Source organism: Crinia signifera, chromosome 6 (assembly GCF_055691185.1).
Source record: "Crinia signifera chromosome 6, ASM5569118v1, whole genome shotgun sequence".
Lineage (NCBI taxonomy): Eukaryota > Metazoa > Chordata > Amphibia > Anura > Myobatrachidae > Crinia > Crinia signifera.
Window position 1 is genome coordinate 137,406,322 of NC_139222.1, and position 21,422 is coordinate 137,427,743.

Below are 21,422 nucleotides of genomic sequence, written 5' to 3' on the forward strand. Positions count from 1 at the left end.
AGTATGCCCCATAAATACCTGAAGTGCAGGAAGCCATCTAATCCCTTAAATATTTTGGGATTTTAATAGGCTAATTTAATATTAACCCTAATTTTAGTATCCAACACTATTAAGGCACACACACAAATGTGACACAGAACTCACATATGAAACACTAACTCGACCCCCACTACCATTGCCATCACCACATAAACATAGCACAGACTGTCAGATGCACTTAGAATAAAGATGGACTGAATAACATCCAGTATGCAGTTATTTAGTTCTATCAATAGGGAACTAGTCTTTGGAATACTAGTAAAACTCCAGTGCTTTTATTTCTGCTCAGGGTAACTGGTATAATAAAGTTTTGCACATCAGTTGCAAGTGAAGTGTTTTACTGTACTGCATGCCTCTATTACTGATGGGGCTAAAAGTTGCAGCCATTTTTTAAGAGATCAAACTGTATTGAGACCTACATAAATAACTTAGCATTGCAGACAAATTGTATTGTTATACTCAACTCAACCACTAATACCCCTTGTATACCAGAATCTCGACCCAGGTTATTGCCTCTCCACTCTGGGCCAGGGCTTGTTGGAAATGGGGTAAAAAAAATAACCCGGTTCCTGTTCCCGGGGTGTCCGACCTGCAAATGATCGTGGTTGGCAATGGGGCATACCCAAGTCAGGAGCCGTGTAAATGGGTAAGCTGGGTCATCCAACCCAGGGTCCATTTCCACCCATAGCGGAGCCCATACCTCTGGACCGCAGCGTCCTGCGGTCAGGTCAGAGGTTGGGCAGGGGCCGTGTACAGCAACCCCTATTGTCTGCTGTACTATGCAGACAGCAGCGGAGGCTGGGAGGTGGTAAATGGATGTCTGTGTGCAGCATCAGTTCACCTCACATAACAAAGCTGGGGGTACACGGAGGCTGGGGGCAGCCCAGCAGCTTTCCCGGGTGCTGGGCTTGCCCCCAGCGTGTCGGTCGGCATCACAGGAGTCCCACCTGGTGGTTTCCCGGTGCTTGGAGATGATGTCATCGCCAAGCATCGGTCTTCACCAGCCTCGCCTGCCCTGCATAATGCCTGGGGACGCCGGTGTAAAAATGGGACAACTGCCGGGTCGAATCCCGGTTGGAGTCCAAAAACCTGGGTGCAACCTAACAGTTTTTGAGTAAAAGTGGTATAAGTGGTGAGTTACACTGATAAATGGAAATGACTCTCAGAGAAGTATCAGTATGCCATACCAATGTACAGTACTGTACTCAATATGCCTGCTGACACAAGAAGTTAGCCAGGTCCCATGAGACCATTTTTCTTTAATAATCTCCCCTCCGCTGCCAACATCACCAGAAAAATGCCCATTTTTCCAGAGACTGTTGCAGTACAGATTAAACCCCTCTAGTGGTTAGACTTTGCAATGCTGTGCTGCTGCCAGCAATGAAGAAAAGGTTGCATACGGGACTACTCCTTTCTCAAATGAACACATGTAGATATATTAAAGCCTGGTAATTAGACATAATAGCATCAAGTGTGTTTGTAATGATTTGCAATATAGTAAAGCATTAGTTGAATTACTTTTAAATGATATCTATTATTTACAAAAATATCTTTCTTTTCCCAAGCATGCCATTAAAAATCCTTGTTTGTGAAAGTCAAATTATTTTTTTCTGTCAGAAGAAGTAATAGGTAGATCTTGTTTAACAAGGGGTTATGTTTACTTTACCGATGTTTACAGAGTGGAAACATTTTGTTTCTATTCTCAGTGAGCTATTTAAATAGTGACTGATTTGTCAAATTGTATAAGAGGTATTGAGGCCCAATTTGGCGTGTATGGTGGTAAACGCCATTAGCCATATCAGCCCTTGGAATGTGGCAGGTAAATTATTCATGTCCATTTACTAAACATCTGTGAAAACCTGACAAATCTGAACTGATCTACATTCCTGCCCACCCACAATGTAAGGATTATTTTGTGTGACCTTATAGGGTTCCATGTTGGCATTGACTGACCTGCCAATTCTTGTGAGCAGCAGGAAACAGTACTACTATAACACATCCAAAGACACAATAAACAGATTGGGTGAATGAACCTAATTTCATATAGAGGTGCCACTGCTTCCAATGTTCCGCTTATACCAAGTCATTGGAGTGAACTCCAATTTTTATTTGTTTTATGTTATTGTTTAGATGCTTAGATTGACTTCATGATGACCTAGCTCAGCCCTCAGCACTAGCTCCTCCCTCATACTTACAAAATAGTTGTTGTGTGAGCTGAAATATTCAGTGCCACTGTTACCTTTCTAATGCTCTGAAAGGACAACCAATGTAGCCAGTCTTAACCAACATCTTCTCCCAAGATGCCAAGTAATTCCACCTCTGAAGAATGACTAATGAGTTGTATTGTTGTTGTTGTTGTTGTTATTAGTAGTAGTACTAGTAGTAGTATCATCATCACCTTGGTGATGTAGCTATATGTGGAGACCTCCATATGTGGGGTATCCCAGGGTGATAGCCTCAAGTGCTCTCTTATAATACCAGCATTGCTCACAATGGGGCAGATGTATTAAGCCTGCATGGAGAAGAGATAAACTGGAGATAAAGTGAAAGGAGATAAAGCACCAGCCAATCAGCTGTGTTTGAAAATGACAGTTGGGAGTTTATTGGCTGGTGCTTTATCTCCTTTTAATTCACCTCCACTTTATCTCCAGTTTATCTCTTCTGCAGGCTTAATACATCTGCCCCAGTGTTTGATAGTGGCAGGATATATATATATATATATATATATATATATATATATATATATATATATATATATATATATACATGGGATTGGGTAGGCAGATGTAAAACAAACTCCTTAAGATAAAGGGGGACATTTACTAAGATGTGTATTCTACTTCACAAGTGAGGTTGCTATGGGCAACCAATCAGAATCTACTTCTTATTTATTTAGCACCCTCTAGAAGATAGTAGACAGGATCTGATTGGTTGACCAGAGCAAAATCACATTTGAAGTAGAATACACATCTTAGTAAATTTCCCCCCAGATGTAGAAACCATGGCTCAGAGGGTAAACAAGGAAAATGATACTCTCAAGATTGGCGGCAGATATCATTGTACCAAAAATAAAAGCATAACCCATGCATAAGACTACAGTGTTTGTGCTTTGGGCTGAAAAAAAAAATGCATGTAAAATGTAGATGAAAATGATTTGCACTTCCCAACATTCATGTAATCCCTCTTTTGGTTGTTTATTTTAACACCCTTGGTATGTTTATGCTTGTTACCGCAGAGCAGATGGCATTAATAAAAGCATTAAGTTCTTCAAACATATGTAGAATCACTTTGTAATAACCTGCGAATTGAAGGCATCGGTGAGATCCTGTTGGGTTGCCTTTTTAATGATTGCATCAGCTGACTCGCTGGAACTCCCAATGATGCCTACATGTGTTACTTTATTATATATATATATATGTGTGTATATATATAAAGTATATATATATATATATATATATATATATATATATATATATGCGAGTTTCTTAGATCAACGTTTCAATTTCATTAAGCAAAATAGTTTTCTTCACATGCAGGTAACACCCCATCATTCACTATTTCCATTTCCTATTCTGTGTAAACACCTTCTCCTTCTAGGTCAACAACAGTGGCGGTTTTTACCTATGGGCTGCAGCCCCCCCCACCCCACCCACGAGGTAATATCCACCACTGTAATGAAGCCAGATGCAGTCTGTGAGACTGCAGTGGCTTCACTGTGACTGGCAGTGACTTCCTTTTAGAATTCTGACCTGCCAGTCACCAAGGCATTCCCATTGGGAGGTGTTCTTTCCCTTTGGGACACCTTTCTGCGGGCTGCCGTGCAAAACCGGCAATTGTGCATGCGCAGTACCTATATCGGTACTGCGCACGCGCTGGTCCCGGTGCCTGTCATTTATATTGTACAGGCGCCGGGACCAAGATTCCTTCTATGGGCTGTTGCCAAAGCAGCCCATAGAAGCTGGCCGCATGCACAGTACAGATGTTTGTACTCCGCATGTGCCAGTCCTGGCGCCTGTCATCATAGGACAGGCACCAAGGACAGGAGGAGAGCGGCGGCAGTGGCAACAGGGGGAGGGAGTGCCTGTGGCCAGAGGCAGCCCTCCCCCCCAAAAAAAGGTAGGAGCTGCCACTGGTCAACAATATGAAAGTCCAGTACATCTGCAAATGTATTACATATAACAAGAGGAGATACAGTAACAAGAGTAGAGCTTGTGTATGTTTGCACATTGTATGTTTGGTCAAATTGGGGCAGATGTATTAACCAGTGTTAAGTGCAAAAATGCACTTAACGCTGGTTAACTGGGGGGGATTACGTCTGACCCTAATGTATTACTAGCGCACCTAACGTGCGCTAGTGACAGCCCGCCGAGTTACGCTCGGCGGGGCTGTCCCTGCAATCCCCCCCAGGGATTAACGGCCGGGGCGATGTATTAACAGCCTTCAAGGCGTTAATTCGCCCCGGCCGCTTCGCCAGCTCAGGGCTAACGTTGTCCTATCCCCCACTGTGGGGACAACGCTAGCCCTGCTTCTGGCTAGGGCTGCGCTGGAGATCTCGCGTTTTTTGCGAGATCTCGCGCACGCCCAGTAAGCCGGGCAGGGGGGGCGACGGCGAGTGCGCATGTGCGGGGCGGCGAGGGAGCCGATAAGGAGAGCCGTTAACGCTGGGCATAACGGCTCTCCTTATCGGCTTGGGGGATGTTAATACATCTCCCCAGTTATGGGGAGATGTATTAACATCCCCCAAGCCGATAAGGCAGACGAGTGCCCGCTTCTCCTCGTTATGCAGGAGAAGCGGGACTCGTTATTTAACTAACGTTAAAATATTATTGATACATCTGCCCCATTGTGTTTTAAAATAGGGTTTGCCACAAAAGTGTATCTGATGGTTGCAGAATATGTCCCATTGAAAATATAGGAATAAATTGATAAAAAAGCCAAAGCTTTTGTGGAGGTGAAAACTGTGTGGCGTCCAGCAAACTAGGTTAAATGTTCCCTACCAGAGTAGTGGTGAGGTGATACATGTACGGATGGTGCCAATACTGGGTGTTATTAAGTATAGTGACTAAAATAAATAAACACTGTTTATTATGCCTACAACACAGCCCTGAGCATCCCTAATCCTTCCATCTCCTCCCATGTTAGCAGAAAGAGCCATGTTCTCCCATTACCAAGTCAATGTGTAAAAATAAGCATGTGACCTTGGAAAGGGATACGGTCATTGGGTCACCAGCATGTTGGTCAACATGTATTTAGTTCGACATGAGTCTAGGTCGACATGCATGACGGTCAACATGAGTCTAGGTCGACATGGGTTAGATCAACAAGGTCACTAGGTCGACATGGGTTAAGTCGACAGTCAAAAGGTCAACAAGGATTTTTCAAAAAAATTTGGGGTGGTATTTCATGCCAAAATAGTGTGCCCGGAGCATGGCGAGCTCAGCGAGCCATGCGTAGGGACACGGTGCTATGTTTCAGTGTCCATGTCAATTGTGTCGACATTCGGGACAATTTTTTTAAGACCCCTTGTCAACCTTTTGACCCTGTTGACCCTGACCCTGTCGACCTAATGACCCTGTCAACCTAACCCATGTCGACCTAGACTCACATCAACCTTCCTGCATGTTGACCTAGACTCATGTCGACCTAAATGCATGTCGACCTAATGGTGTCAACCTAATGACTGTTGTCCAACATGCTGATGACCTAATGATCCACACCCCTTGGAAAGCACCATATGTACCGAGCTTTGTACTGTATGTTTATAAATGATGGCTTCTTGTATTAGTTGCAGTACATAATTATGTGATTATGTACAACATGTTCTTTACATTTCACAGATTTTAATGAGAATTACATGATGTTATGCTACATGGCTTATGATTAGTTTCTACATGTTACAGCCAGCTGTATCATCAACCTGACAATTCCAGTAAACCTATTGATAATAATTACTTCAGAATTCTCAACCTTTCAGGGTCACTACCCAAGAAAAATAATCATTATTGTACAGTACAGTATATATAGTTTGTATTTCATTGACCCTAGTTTGAAATGATGGAATGACATAAAATGTGACTTTAATTCATCATAAAAAACCTATTCAGAAGATAATTAACCTAAAATGAATATATTCTAACAAGGATATTAGTAATAGAGTCGGTACTCTATTGCATTACAGCCCTAGGTATATGAGGAGTGGGGAAATCTATCTAGAACCTTGCTGTCTCATTGGAATGTAAACATTGTATCAGTTTGTGATTTTTCTTTAAACAGCTCTCTTCTAAGTGGTCGCACTAACTGATACATGATATTCAAGGGAATTCTATAGTTTATAATACCAAAATGCCACACATTATAATTAAGAAAGTATGGGGCCACTCACATACATGCACAAGTGTGCAGTGCTGGGATTGATCTATCTCTGCGTTATTGTGCATCCACTGCTGCATAAAAGATGGGGAAAGTACACAATGTGTGCAGTAAAGGTGCCCATACACGGTACAATATTCCCGTGCGTTTTGAACTAGATCGCATCGCATGCGATCAAATCAATTTGTGTGCGATGCGATCGGGACCTAGTTCAAAAAGCAAGGGCTGCACAGACTTTATGTGCTGTGCGATGGGATGCCTGCGGGAGTGCGCATCACATCGCACAGCACCCTCACACCCTGTATCGGCACTTTTAGAGATTATAAATGTAACAGTTATAGTTTAATGGGAATTATTGTACAGGTTGACTTTACTTTTCTTTTTTAGTGAAATGACCAAATATGGAATATACGCATCTTTCTCTGATAGAGTCTAAAAATTATACAGTGCCAGAATTATACATATAGAGAAATTATAATGCAGTTGCACACTATGGGCCTTATTCAGGTTGGCTTACTAAGCAGCAGTTGTTTGCTGCTTAGCAAGCACCTTAATGCCACCCTGCGGCATGGCCACCCCCCAGCGCCACAATCCGTTCGCTGCCATGCGAGGAGGTGTGTTCGCTAACGCTTCCCTTTGCATGCGGTTTCCAGCAGGAAAAATCAGTTGATGGTCACCTCTGTCATGTGATGTCAGCCCCCGGCCTGAGCAGGCATCAGCCCACCTGTGTTCCCCATAAAATGCTGGGCGTTATCCTGATGCTGTCCCCTGCCTGCCTCCCGGGCCTCTCTCCCCACAGCGATTTGCCCGGCATATGGGTAACTCACTGAAGCTGTTCCCTGCCGGGGTTTGCACATGAGCACAATACACATGCGCAAACCCCGACCATTGAGGCTGGGGCCAAAGTTGAATCGCAACGAGCGTTCCTGAATAAGCCCCTATATGCAATCTAACATAGAGCAAAATTAAGGTACTTGTTATATTTTTGCCCATGAAATATAGGCCCACCTATCAACATCCAGGTAACCTTAAATGTGCTCAACGTTAGATTTCACAGTTCATTATAATTATTCTGACTATATTTACTTGGTGCCAAAAAGTGTGCATCGGCATTATATATTTTCTTTCTGTGTGGAAGTCTCAGCATGATAGTCTCCGACTCCCATATAAATAATTATACAATTTAAATGGAAGGCCCCTCACTGCCATTTATTGGTCATAAGTCGTAAAACAACTTAAAAAACAAACATCTAATTTGCTCCCATGGCCCATAGAAATGCATTGAGCAGTGATATCTCAGTGTGGCAATTCCAAACCGTGGTGCAAATATGGTTGCGAGTTCTGGCGATAGGGGATAGATGAACGCGGCTACATCTGTATATTGACCTCCCAATCCCAACTGTTGCAAGTAGCATTTTAAGCTATTTATCAGCTAATGCTTCCTCAATAGACCTGCATACACACCTAAACACTAGCCAAGTCACCTAATATCAGTGGGCCAGATGATGAATTGCATAGATGTGTACCCAGCTTTGTTCTTTAGTGTTTTTAGAAGAGAAGATGGAGGCACATACAAATGCAAATCTGTCCTACCGTTGCTTTTATTTTGCAATTGTCTGTTACTGATGCTAATTAATCCTGCATATATTGCTTCTGTTTATGAAGTACTGAGTCAGTAGTCTTAGTAGATCAGTCATATACAGTAAAACATTAAACATGAGACAGACCCTTGCCCGGAGACTGTATAGTGATCAGGTTGGATAACCCTTGTTGCAAAGCTTCATAGGGATCAGTTTGGATGACAATGCAGGAATACCTTTTGTATTGTATCTGAAAGTAGTTTTCCTAAAGTAGCATCAATTAACTGTAGTACAGAGTGCAGAACAGTTGGTCAGTGGCATATATACCTCACACCATCTGTGCTCTAGTGAGGATTCTTCCAAGATGTGGATATTTAGTTGGATTTCTGAGGGTAAAGGAAGGGGAAAGGATATTGGAAACCACTGCACTAAAGTCATTGGTGTATATTTATTATCATGCTGAGCGTGGAAAAAAGCAGCTTGATTATTGGAAAGCTGTCCTTTTCTCTCCTGGCAAATTAGTCTTGTTTATTAGGAGTCTCCATCAGTGGAGAGCAGGTTCTCTAATTCGAAGCCTATTCTACTAATTTAAGGGGCTGCTAATTTCTAAATAGAAGACAATGTCTCCAGTGCTCCCACTGTTCTCAGCATAATTTAGTTTAATTTATTATTGAGGGTGGTTGCTGTTATTAAGATTATTAAGATCAGTAAATGTGTCAAATATCGTAGCATACCCAGGTTATACTGAGACTGGAGTACTTCAACAGCTGTGGATTGTGTAATATGTACAGTCTAGAACAGGCAGGTCCCACTTCCACTAGGCTGTGATCAGCTTTCATGTGTCAAAACTGTGATCTACAGTACCACACCTTAGGGCACCCTCTTGTGCCTCCTTAATAAGTAATCTCCAAAGTCCCCTGTAATGCCTCCTTAATATACCAGCCACAGAGCCCCTATCATGCCCTCTTATTATGCCAGCCTCAGAGGACACAGTATGTCCTCTTTGTATGCCATCCTCAGAACCTCCTTATAATGCCATCATCAGAGCCCCATTAATATGTAAGATCAGAGCTCCCTTATTATGCTGGCCGCAGCCCCCTGTCTTGTCTATGTAAATTGTCAGCTTCGGAACTCACCATGCTCTTATAAACCAGCCAAATAGTCCCCTTTATTACATCTTTACATATACTAGCATTAGAGCCCCAATGCCCTTAAAAGCCCACTAAGAGACCCTTATTTTTGTAAATGCCAGTCTCTTTCATGCTTATTTTGTATCTGAGAGCCTCAGAGCCCACCATGCCTATATATGCCAGCCTTAGTGAACATCATGACCTTATAACCCAGCCTTCAATGATCCTCACCACTGGCTCCATGCTCAAGTAGACTAAAGTTCCAGCCATGGTCAGAAGGATTCAGAGGAGCAACCTCAGAGTGTATTGCCGGTGATGCAAATAAAGTGGCTCATCTGTCACAGGTTCAGAAGAAAAGGGTCCACAGTGCTGCAAGTCAGTCTCGGAGAACTGAACGCACCAGTGTGCAACTTGTAGCTATATTTTAGGCAGCAATAGCAAGTAGTGAAATAAATATTTCACGTGCTCACAATTTATATACTGAGCAGTTTTCAGAGCTAATATTCCCTTCACCCTCCTGGCTGCAGCAAGCTGCCACAAACTGGTGAAAATGTGGTTTCTAATGGGAGCCTAATCAAAGGGGCACACTGTGGGGGTACCTATCTAGAACAGGTTGTCGAGTTACAGTTCCCATAATCTATTATCTCCTTCTCGAATGATTGCAGCAGTGTCTCTGGATCAGATACTCCTCTAACGACCGTCAAGTCAATGCAGAATAAGCACAATGTCACTGATGTTACGGAATTTAATATCTTCTCTTATAGGGCCAGATGCACTAAGCTTCAAAAGTGATAAAATGGAGAGTGATAAACAACCAGCCAATCAGCTCCTACCTGTCATGTCACAGGCTGTGTTTGAAAAATGTCAGGCAGGAGCTGATTGGTTGACTGTTTATTACTCTCATTTTTTATCACTTTTGAAGTTAAGTGCATCTGGCCCATGATGTGTTAGAGCCACAAGCTGTTACCCATGCACCCAAAATCTATGTCTCCTGAATAGGAGGGGTCCAGGTCATTGCTCCTCTATCATCCACTTACTGTAGGTGTTAATATGCAACATTCCTATGTTTCATACTCATCATCTCTTAATGTATCCAGAGTTACTTCAATGGAAAATAGGTATCAATCTGTGTAATGCAGCATCCTGTACTGTGTGATAAGAAACCTGTATAGCTTTATGTGTCATTTATTAGCCATTTGTGGAATGTACAGTCATACAACGAGTTCCGTGTGGACCTGCTGCTCTCAGAAATCACATATGCAGACTACAAGTGTACCTAGGTGTACAGAGAGAAGGAAAGAACTGGAGACGACACACAGGTGGTGGGAGCTCTATTTCAGATGGGATGCTACTATGCGCACCCAATCAGATACTATCTATTATCTTCTAGAAGGTGCTAAATAAATAAGAAGTAGATTCTGATTGGTTGCCCATTGCAACATGCCATAGAAATAGAACTCCCATCTTAGTTAATTTCCCCCACAGAGCCTGATTCTGAGTTGAGATTAAAGCAAAAAGAACATGTAAACCTGGCAAAACCATGCTGTCCTGCAAGTGGTGCAGATTTAAAAAGAGAGATGTGCCTTTCTAAAACTATAGTGAGTGGTTTGCAAATCAGGTATGACAATCTGAATAATGATTTGATCTCCTTAAACACAGGTGTGTTATGTTGATGTTTTTTGTGTATCTACAGTTGTTGGTTGGAGCGGAAGACTGCCCGACAAAGCAGTACACCAAGAGTGGAGAGTGCTGCAGACCATGTGGAGCAGGAGAGGGTGTCGTAAAAGAATGTGGCGTAAACCAGACTGTCTGTGAACCCTGTCTGGACAGTAAGTACAATTGCAACTATGACACATCAGGGATTGGTGTATAAATGTCACATGATATTTCAGTATCAGCTGCTGCAATAAGCAGCTGCACCACCAAAAGTCAATTTAATCCTGTATCTGCTTTATACACAATAGGCTACTACATCACTGTAAATGCTTTAAGGTAAGAATAATTACTTCAATGCATTTCAGTGCCATGCTGTTACGGCTACATTTGCTTAAGGCACAATTGTTCTTTGAGCTTTGTTAATATCCTTTCTTTAATTTGTCAGTTTTTATTCTGATTTGACGAGTCTCATAATTTTATATTACTGCTGCTAACAATTCCTGTCGCATTAAAGGGATTAACTCGGCAGCTGCACCCCAGACCTGGGCATGATTCTGCGCCCCCCCCCCCCCCCCCAAGGGGGCCTCTCTTTATGTCCTTCAAATCAAAATCTGGATTCCATCTGCCATAATATAAACCTCGTTACTTCAAAATCAATAGCACCCTCCCCTCTTCCTGTTGTGCCCTTGACGGTGACCTTGGGAGGGAGATAATGTTCGTTGTCGTAGACTGAATCACAGAATCGTCTCTAATATTACTCATCAAGGAAAAGAGAAAAAAACACATACAGTGGTTTCAGTTTCAATCATTTATAACCAACTGCAATTGCAAATTATTGTGTGCTCATTAAAGGGTAGTCTCACACTGTTAACAGCAGGGACATTAGATAAAAATGTTTTTGTTGAATCATATCATTATAGTGATAGACCACTTTGCAAAAAAAATGATCTATTTACTAGTTGACTCCAGTAATTTAGTGTGCATCATAACCTTATATTCACCTCTGTTCAGCACAAATAGACAATAGATCATGTCCTTGACATTAAAGCTACAGTGGGAGGATTGCAGTGAATGAGGTCCATCATACTGTATTTCTGCAATTAGTTATCATATAAAAACACCTCCAATATTCCAGCAACAGCAGAACACTGTTCCTCTGCCTCTCCAGCAGCAGTGAGCAGCGACTGTTCAGGGCCATAACTAGGAGGGGGGGCTAGCGGGTCACGCGACCCGGGCACTGGGTACGGGGGGCTTTGCCAGTGACAGCCGCAGGTCCAGCAAGCAACATGCCCGGCATGTATTATTGAGGGAGGCAAGCCTGCTTAAACAGAGGCGGCAGCTGCCCAACCCCCTTGCAGTATGTCCGCTGAGTCAGCCAGCAGCAACATAGAGCTGGCCAGTGGCAACATAGATGTCCTCCATCTATCAGGACCCTCCATCTACCGGAGACGCTGGGCAGCAACTGGCCCTGCCAGGTCTACAGGTATGACCAATGGGGGTGATGCCTCAGCTGCTGCAGAACCTCTTCCCGGAGTCCCGATAGAGTTCTACACCATCATTCTTTCCCTGTGCGCAGCATCTAATCTCCTGTCCTATATAGTTGTTTTTTTTTTGGGGGGGGGGGGGGGGCACCAAATTACTGTCTTGCCCTGGGTGCCGGATATCCTACTTTCGGCCCTGCTGTTATCAGGGCTGCCACTAGAAAAGTTGGGGACCAGGACTGACCTTCAATCTGGAACCCCCCCGCACGCACGCCGCCTCCCCCTACCCCCCCAAATTACCATTACTTACCAGCAGCGGTGCTGCAAAATCTCCCTTCACGGATGGTCAGGAGAGCACATTGCACAGTGCAGCCTGCAGAGCGCTGAGCCCCTCTGTATCCTAGGCTTGGCGCTCTGCAGGCTGCACTGTGTGTATTGTGCGTGCCTGGCTGGGGGGGGTGCCAGGTGGGGGAGGCATTGTGCGGATGTGGGGGTGGGGGTGGCGCCATGCCACTGTGGGCAGATGCCCAGGCCCCTCCAGAGGCCGGGGCCTGGGACAGCTGTACCCACGGCACCCCCCTGTTGGCGGCCCTGGCTATTATTCTGGCATTTACAAATGGTATCCCAGGAGTGTGGTCTAAACTGATAAACTTGTCTGCTAGGTAATTTTCACAGCTTCTAGGGCTAAAGGCCCCCATACATTAGGCCGACTTGTCCAAGGGACAAGTCAGACCCAATTCTCCTGCGAGCCGCCCGGCAGCTCCCCGGACGGGTCACATACAATTTGGCACATGATGTGCCATTTTTTACATGAGATAAATCCCATGCGAAAAATGGGGAGCTGCAGGGTGGTGAGGATCAGGCAGGGGGCAGCTGCGGTAGTGGGGGCGGGAAGCAGCGGGAGGGGGGTGCTGGTGACATTGGGATGGGTGGCGGTGATATGCCTGTGCGCCGCAGCAGGTGGGCAGCACAGCGGGTGGGTGCCGGTGACAGTGGGGCGGGCGGCGGTGATATGTCTGTGCGCCGCAGCGGGTGGGCAGCAGCGGGCGGGTGCCGGTGACAGTGGGGCGGGCGGCGGTGACATATGTGTGCGCTGCAGCGGGCGGGCGAGCAGCGGCTATTACAACTTTGAAATAAAATGTCAAATGACTGTCCGGTTTTTCATTGGCTGAGATAGAGCACTCTCAGCCAATCAGCGGCCTCCTTCCCAGTGGAAGCCGGACAGTCATTTGACAATTGTATTTCAAAGTTGTAATAGCCACTGCGGTGCACACACATATCACCGCAGCCAGGCCCACTCGCCCGGCCCACTGTTGCCGGCACCCGCCCGCTGCTGCCCACCTGCTGCGGTACACAGACATATCACCGCCACCCATCCCACTGTCACCGGCACCCGCCCGCTACTGCCCACCCGATGCGGCGCACAGACATATCACCGCCGCCCGCCCCACTGTCACCGGTAGCCCCCTGCTGCTGCCCACCTGCTGCAGGAGGTCGGACGTCATCGTACCTTCTGCATGTTCGACCTCCTGATCTGATCCGATGCGCACGGAACCGCGCATCAGATCAGATCAAATGTCACACGCATACGATTTTTGCCCGATTTCTCGTGATTTATCGGCCCAAGTGCCGAAATCATGTGGAATCGGCCCAGAATCGCATTGTGTATGGGGGCCTTTAGTTGGCTGCAAGACAGTGGTTCAAAAACTATTTGACCTAAAAGACCTGTATCAGTATTAATTACTCATGGAAACCTACCCCACTACTCTTTATTGCACCTGTACATTTCACTTAACCTTTAAAAATTGAGGCTAATTAATGAAAGTAGCTCTCAGTACACATATTTTATATAATAACATAGTGCGGGATGTTCTAACATCTTCTGCCCCTCTTTGCCGGTTACCGCATTCATACTAATTGCATATGCACTGACATATGCGATTAATAACGCAAAGGACAACTCTTGAAATAAGAGACCCGGGAGTCCCTCTGCGTATATGCAGAAAGACGGCGCTGGCCCCAGGGCATGCTGGGAGGTATCCATGACAGATCCCTCTGACAACACTGTGGAGAGAAGCTGGCGATTCCCTCTGCAGTGATGCCCCGACGGAGGGGCTTTACTGCATACAAAGATGCAGTAAAAACCCAGAAAACATCCCGCCCTACTTAGCAACTCTCCCACCTCATTTCGATTCATATTTCTATAGCACTCTGAATCATGAATCATTTTAGGTCTGATACTATTCTACAATTTTAGATGATACTTTTATTAAAAAATGTTTTCACAAAATCTTTAGTTAAGTGTGAGTGACAAGGAAAAGTAGCACAATATCAAGAGTACACATTGCCATGAGTAAGCAAAGACACTAATGCCCAGAGTACAGTACCTGGAAAAAACTGACGAGTATTAAACACAGTACCAGAAGTAAGCAGAGTACCAGAATAACACAGAAGCCAGGAAGCACCAAAGACCAGAAGTACATAGAGTGCAAGAAATAAATAGAGATCAAGAGTACACAGAGTACCAGGAATAAACGTGACACAGTGCGTCAGCACTAGCTGATGTGCTTGTGTGCTCTGATAGGATTGCTGGAGGGGGCAGTTTTCACTCCCCTACTCTGGCAGACAAGATGTTAATAGATCTTGTCGGTGTTGCTTCTGCTTTGCTTCAGTAATGAGGTGAAGCAGGAAGTGCTATAGCGGCACAATATGTTCTGCTATAAAACATCTGCCCCTAGTGCTTACTACCCCTGGCAGTTCTGGGCTCATTAGATAGTTTTTAAGGTTGCTAGAGGAGGCCACCGCCTCCTCTAGCATCCTCAAAAACTGTCTGCATTATGGAGGAAGCCATTTTCTGAGTGTCAGTTTTTATTAGCAGGAGCCGGGAGAGCTGGGACCCGACAGAAGCGCCAGCGGTAGGAGGTACCGTCTGCACAGGGTTGGGGGGTTTCCCTACGGGTGGGGGGTTATTTTTTATTAGCAGTCCGGCCCCACAGACAGAAGCACTGGCGGCAGGAGGTACCGACCGCACGGGGCGGGGGGGGGGGTGTTAACCCTACAGGGGTTGTTAACCCTACGGTGGGGGGGTTGTTAACCCTACAAGGGGGTTTGTTAACCCTACAAGGGGGTGCTGCCTGAATTTGCGGCAGTGGGGCGCAAATTTAATAGTTACGCCACTGCGTAGAACGCTATTATGTGTTCGCTAATTTTTTTATATATAACACATCTGTACAATACATGCAATGCAAAAATTAACATAAAGCAAAAATGGGTGTACAGTTCTAATCAATTGCACTATTTTTTGTATGCTACATTTTTTTTTAATGGCTTTAAGAAAGAGTACTGAAATCATAGTATGGTTCTCTCTGTATATAAGACCTAAACCTTGCAACTCTCAAACATCCAAATATATGTTATCACAATCTCAGTTTTGCACAATCCCGGTTATCATAAACCCTTATGTTCCTGAGCCAGCCGCCACCCCTCACATTACCAGTTATGGCAAGAAGATGGAGAACAATAGAGTAATCCTGCTACAGGAATCAATCCAAGATCATCATTCACATGACTCACGAGTCAGGCAGCTATTAAGCAAAAGAGTTTAATGGGATAAGTTAACAAGGCTAATTACTCTAATACCAGTGTGACAAATGGCATTAAACTATAGACACTAAATATTCAGTGCCTCGCTGAGTGCAGTCTGGAGGCTCTCTTTCTTTAAAGTCTCTTAAATCAAAATCAAATACGGGAATCTCATAAAAATTATAATTGGAATTTAATGGAACATTGAGGTTTATTTTGTTAGTAAAATGCATAAACTTGACATTTATTGCTATGATGACCTCTTTTTACCTTTTTTTCAATGCTTTCAGATTTCATTATTTACATTGTAAAGAGACTCAGGAAATGTATTAAAGACCAGTACATGCAAAAACGGACTCTTGTGTTGATAGGGAATGCCATAACTATTCGATGTGTCAGTGATGTGTGCGGAGCGATCTGTCAGGGTTCTCCGGTGTTCTCCGGTGTTCTTCGGTGAGAACACTAGCCATAACTGGCGATTAACTAGTTTTATCCAGCATGCTGGATCTTAATCAGCGGGCAATAGCGACATGCGAGACCGTGCACCACTATAGCTATGCCCCATATACTCGGTGCGATTTCATGGCATTTTTTAAGCAATGCTCACTAGATCGCTTAGAAAATGTCCCTACGTTGCTCGACCGGCGATCAAGATCCAGCATGCTGGATAAATCTAGTTAATCACTGGTTAGGGCCAGTGTTCTCCAGTGAAAACAGTGGCCCTATCTAGCGATTAACTAGATTAACAGATCTCTCAGCACACATCGCTGTGTGCTTATGTGTTCTGAGTGCTATAGCATCGCTCAGAATGCTCAGCAAATCTCCCCGTGTGTAGGCCCCTTCATTTTACTTGTATTATCACTTGGTTATCTATATTAGATGAATCATACTTGTTCTAGAGGTATCAGATGTCAGACATCTTTACTATGCTAGCCCATATATTTCCATGATGTTTGAGATTAATGTTCAATAAGATTGGCCACAATGTAGAGAAGGATTTTTTTCCCTGTCAGGGATCTTAATAGGTTGCTGATAGTTCTGATGTTTTTAGTAAATCAAACTCCTCCGGTTTAGCTGTAAACTGCAGTTTCTTTCCCGGTTTGCCCCTTCCTCCGTCTGCATATGCCACCTCTACTCAAGAGGACTTCTGCTACCAGGTAAAAATATTCAGCTCAGCATGAATGCCAAGCCACAAAATCACTGCTGTATTTTTTGTACTTAAATTTAATCATATAATTACTGCATGATATAAAACAGTGGTTCCTTCTTAATCTAATTATTTAATCTCATCTACTGAAATGCTGAGTTGTTGATTTCCCAATTTTGTCTGCATCCAATGCAAGCCATAGTTTTCAGGCGCCAAGTGTTCCACTGCCAGACATGCCAAAAGTACATTATAGAATTGTTAATGAGTCAGACTGTTTCTCTGTTCTATGCCAGGGAGAGGGAAACGACATGTTCTGTACTTGTTCCCTGTTACACTAAAATATTTTGACAGCTCTATGGTGTGCCTAAAATGAGGCAAACTGACGCAGATGTCTCAGACCTATATCTTTTTGGGTGTGGGGGCTTTAAATTAAGAATATTTTTAAAAATTCCCTTTGTAAAGCAAAATAATACTTTAATGATAATTAGCACATGGATTGATTGAATAACCCAATATTTCTCTTTTAACTTGCACACCAAGTCCTAAACAGGGTCATGATGACTTGAGTTACAGTATGTCATCATACCCCTTGCACTTACCACTTGGACCTCCACTTTGGGAAGTATGCTAAAACAGATTAATATATCTTACTTAAGGGACAATTAGGGTTGCTGTAGTAGTTCAGACAGCAAATGACTAGCTGTGAACTAAATTATCTTATTTGTGTTGTTGAGAGAATATTATACTGATGTCTACCAGGTTTAGCTTACTTTGTTCAAAAGCTACATTGTGCACCAATTGGAACATATAATGTGTCCACTTCTCACTGTTGAAGTCAATGGGTGACACATCAATATACCAGCGGGCAGCTCTCCAGTGTGACAGCCAATACATCACATCAATATACCAGAGGGCAGCTCTCCGGTGTGACAGCCAAAACATCACATCAATATACCAGAGGGCAGCTCTCCAGTGTGACAGCCAAAACATCACATCAATATACCAGAGGGCAGATCTCCAATGTGACAGCCAACACATCACATCAATATAACAGAGGGCAGCTCTCCAGTGTGACAGCCAAAACATCACATCAATATACCAGAGGGCAGCTCTCCGGTGTGACAGCCAAAACATCACATCAATATACCAGAGGGCAGCTCTCCAGTGTGACAGCCAAAACATCACATCAATATACCAGAGGGCAGATCTCCAATGTGACAGCCAACACATCACATCAATATAACAGAGGGCAGCTCTCCAGTGTGACAGCCAAAACATCACATCAATATAACAGAGTGCAGCTCTCCGGTGGGACAGCCAAAACTTCAGCATGACTTTATTGCCCATGCTGACTGATGGGTGTCTGGAGCTATACACCAATCAGAGTGATGATAGCCATTCACTGTATGGAAGCATGTCGGAAGATGGTGTGGTACTCCACGATAGGTTTCATTTTTCATTTATTCCCATGATTGGTTGGGTAGGGGCCCCAGTACATTGCTTTGTCCAGGACCTACAATGCTGAATTATTCCCTCTATAGACTCAAGGTTTACACATTTAAATAAAGTGTAGATCGTATCGGTTTATGTAGAATGGATCCCAACAGCAGATCATGAATAAACAAGAGCTTCTAACAAATGTCAATGACCTGCATCTTTAAGTGGCAATGATTCTTATAATTTTGATTATATATTATAATTTGCCTGGGGAACTTGATATGCTGCAAAGATCTGTTCCAAGCAATATGCGTTCTAAATGACTTGTTTTAGATAACTAGTGTGAAGAATAGCCCAATTGCTGTGTTGTTCTTTGGATCACCTTTAATATTGCTTTTGCAAAGTGCGGTTTCTCACTTCTGAAACATATTAAAGTAATATTTATGTTCATCCCCTGGCTAAAAAAATACAGTGCACCTACTTTTTTATCAATGGAAAAGGATATATAAAATGAATGTGATATTTACAGAACTTATTGAGGAATTTAGAATGTGGAAAAAGCCAAAGGGTACAACCGCAAATCTCCATGAAAGGCAGCATAGTTTTTTTTTTTAAGCAAAAATATTTTCTTCAATATTCTTATTTTGAACACATAGCTTATTAGCATACTGCACTTTATCTTGGGGGCTACTGGTTCAAAAACTGGGTGCCTACCTAGGCACCCTAGGGTCCTGCAAGGCTTTCAGGGGTGCCTTGGGTTGGTGGTCCAAAAACAAATCTGATTATTTATTGTCAAAGTGATAGCTAAAACCAGTGCTTGTGTCTGCCAGTCATACAACATGTGGACAATCAGAGGCACAACTGTACCTCATCACCTAACTGACCCGAAGGATGACAGATATGGGCAGTTTACGTCATTTAATATTTTTTCCAAATATTTAAATAAAAATAACTTTGATCCCAATGGTTCCATGAAAACATTGCTGTAACCCTAAGGTGACTTGATTCAAGTTTTGAGAATCACTGACCTATACATAAAAATATATACAAATATATGCAATAGGCGGGTGAATGAGTTTGTGTTTAAAAACACCAGTGGATATTAGCTGGGCATATGCTGTTTCCGACATGCTTCTTTTCCTACACACAGATGTGCCCATATATCTAGCACAGTCGTAGGCAGCCTGTGGCTCTCCAGCTGTTGTGAAACTACAAGTCCCAGCATGCCATGCCACAGTTATAGCAAACTGTGGCAAGGCATGCTGGGACTTGTAGTTTCACAACAGCTGGAGAGTCACAGGTTACCTATGCCGGATCAAGCATTAATACACCATGTGGCAAGAGAAGCCTGGTGTGACTGAGCCACTCCTTGAGGTGTAGCATTCCCTATTTTCTTTGAATTTTTCATTTTATTGGCATTGCAGATGCAGCATAATACCTCTCACAATGTACTAGGGTTGCCTAGCTATGACTTTAAATGTGGATGTACATCTCTTATCTTAAAATATCTCCCAACTTAACCTCTTTGCTCCACACAAGATCTACATCTCTCATCCACACGCACTTTTTGCTCCCATTCATGATTTCAGGACTTTCTTAGTGCTGCACCCACTCTGCGGAATGCTCTTACACACAATAAGACTCTCCTCCAGTTTCCAAACCTACAGTGGCGTAGCTACGTTTTGGGCGCCCCCCCGCCGTTAGGGGGGGCGCCCCCGCCGAGCACCCCTACCCCGCCGAGCACACCGCCCCGCCGCCCATGCAAACCCCCCCTCAATCCCCCACAGCCTTACCTATCGTGCTGGTCCCGGCGCCTCCGTTCTTCTGCTGAGGACCACCAGAAAATGGCCTCCCCCATACAACAGACAGTTTCAGAGAACTGTGTGCTATATGGGGGCGGCCATTTTGTGGTGGTCCTCAGCAGAAGAACGGAGCCACCGAGACCAGCGCGATAGGTAAGTCTGCGGGGGATTGAGGGGGGTTTAACTATAGCACCGCAGACCTGGTGCGCCCAGAGGGGCTGTGTACAACAACTAAAGCCACAATGTATTGAGGACATATCTACATATCTCCCAACTTTACCCTATCAAGAATAGAGCGCCCAAAAAGGGGGCAGGGCTCATGCAAATGAGGATGCGGCATATGCAAATGAGGGCCGCGCCCCCGTTTTCGGCCTCTGAATAGACGCTGTGCGCATACTCACAGTGGCAATTCTGTCAGATTGGTGGGGACTCCCAACTGCCCCCCCCCCCCCCGCAGCGGGACACCGCTGGCCGCTGGAGGGATGCGGGAATGTCCCCAAAAACTTTCCATGCACAACTACATTTGGATCTAATTCAGCAAAATTATACATGTTTTATTATTACAAACAATGGCACACAAAAATGTCAGGATTCTGGTAAAGAATAAGGCTCTATGGTTACATGTCTACATATTACTGTGCACAACAGTGAGAACAGAATGGATAAACTATGTATTCTAGCATAATCATCCTCAAAAACAAGCAATACAGTAACTTCTAATGCATTGTAAGAAGTCATTTTTCCCTTAGGCCGCCTCTGTCCCCAAACAAGTAAAATAATAGGAATACAACTCCTGGGAATGGGACAGTTCCTGAAGTAATCATCCATAACTGTAACCCAATGTGCCTGCTGTGATCCAGAGCTGGTCTAGCAGTTCCCCCATCTTTAGTAGCAGTGCTATTACTGGGGGTAGATCCTGCTGCAGAACAGATTTGCCATGTCTTGCCAGCTACAGCTTCCTCAAGCAAAGTATTGCCAGAATTCTTATTTTCTTCTGCAAGCAGAGGAAATTCAATGAAGAAATGATTTACTAATAAAATAAACATTTCATCACATGGGAATAGTTTTTAAAATATACATGTTTTTAATTAGTTTTATATCTAAACTTTTTTTCTCCAGCAAATTGAACTGAAATCTGAAATCCAGGCTTTCAGTACCACTGCACATGGGCAAACCAGCCAGCCACTAAGCAGCATGGC

At 43.9% G+C, this 21,422-nt stretch overlaps 1 protein-coding gene across 1 annotated transcript in view; it reads left to right on the plus strand.

The window, feature by feature from the left end:
• The window catches only part of NGFR (nerve growth factor receptor), a 77,469-nt gene that overhangs the window by 22,585 nt on the left and 33,462 nt on the right, over positions 1–21,422 (plus strand). The window contains exon 2 of the mRNA XM_083147331.1: positions 10,812–10,947. Within this exon, the coding sequence (XP_083003457.1) occupies positions 10,812–10,947 (136 nt within the window). The remainder of the gene's footprint in view (positions 1–10,811; positions 10,948–21,422) is intronic.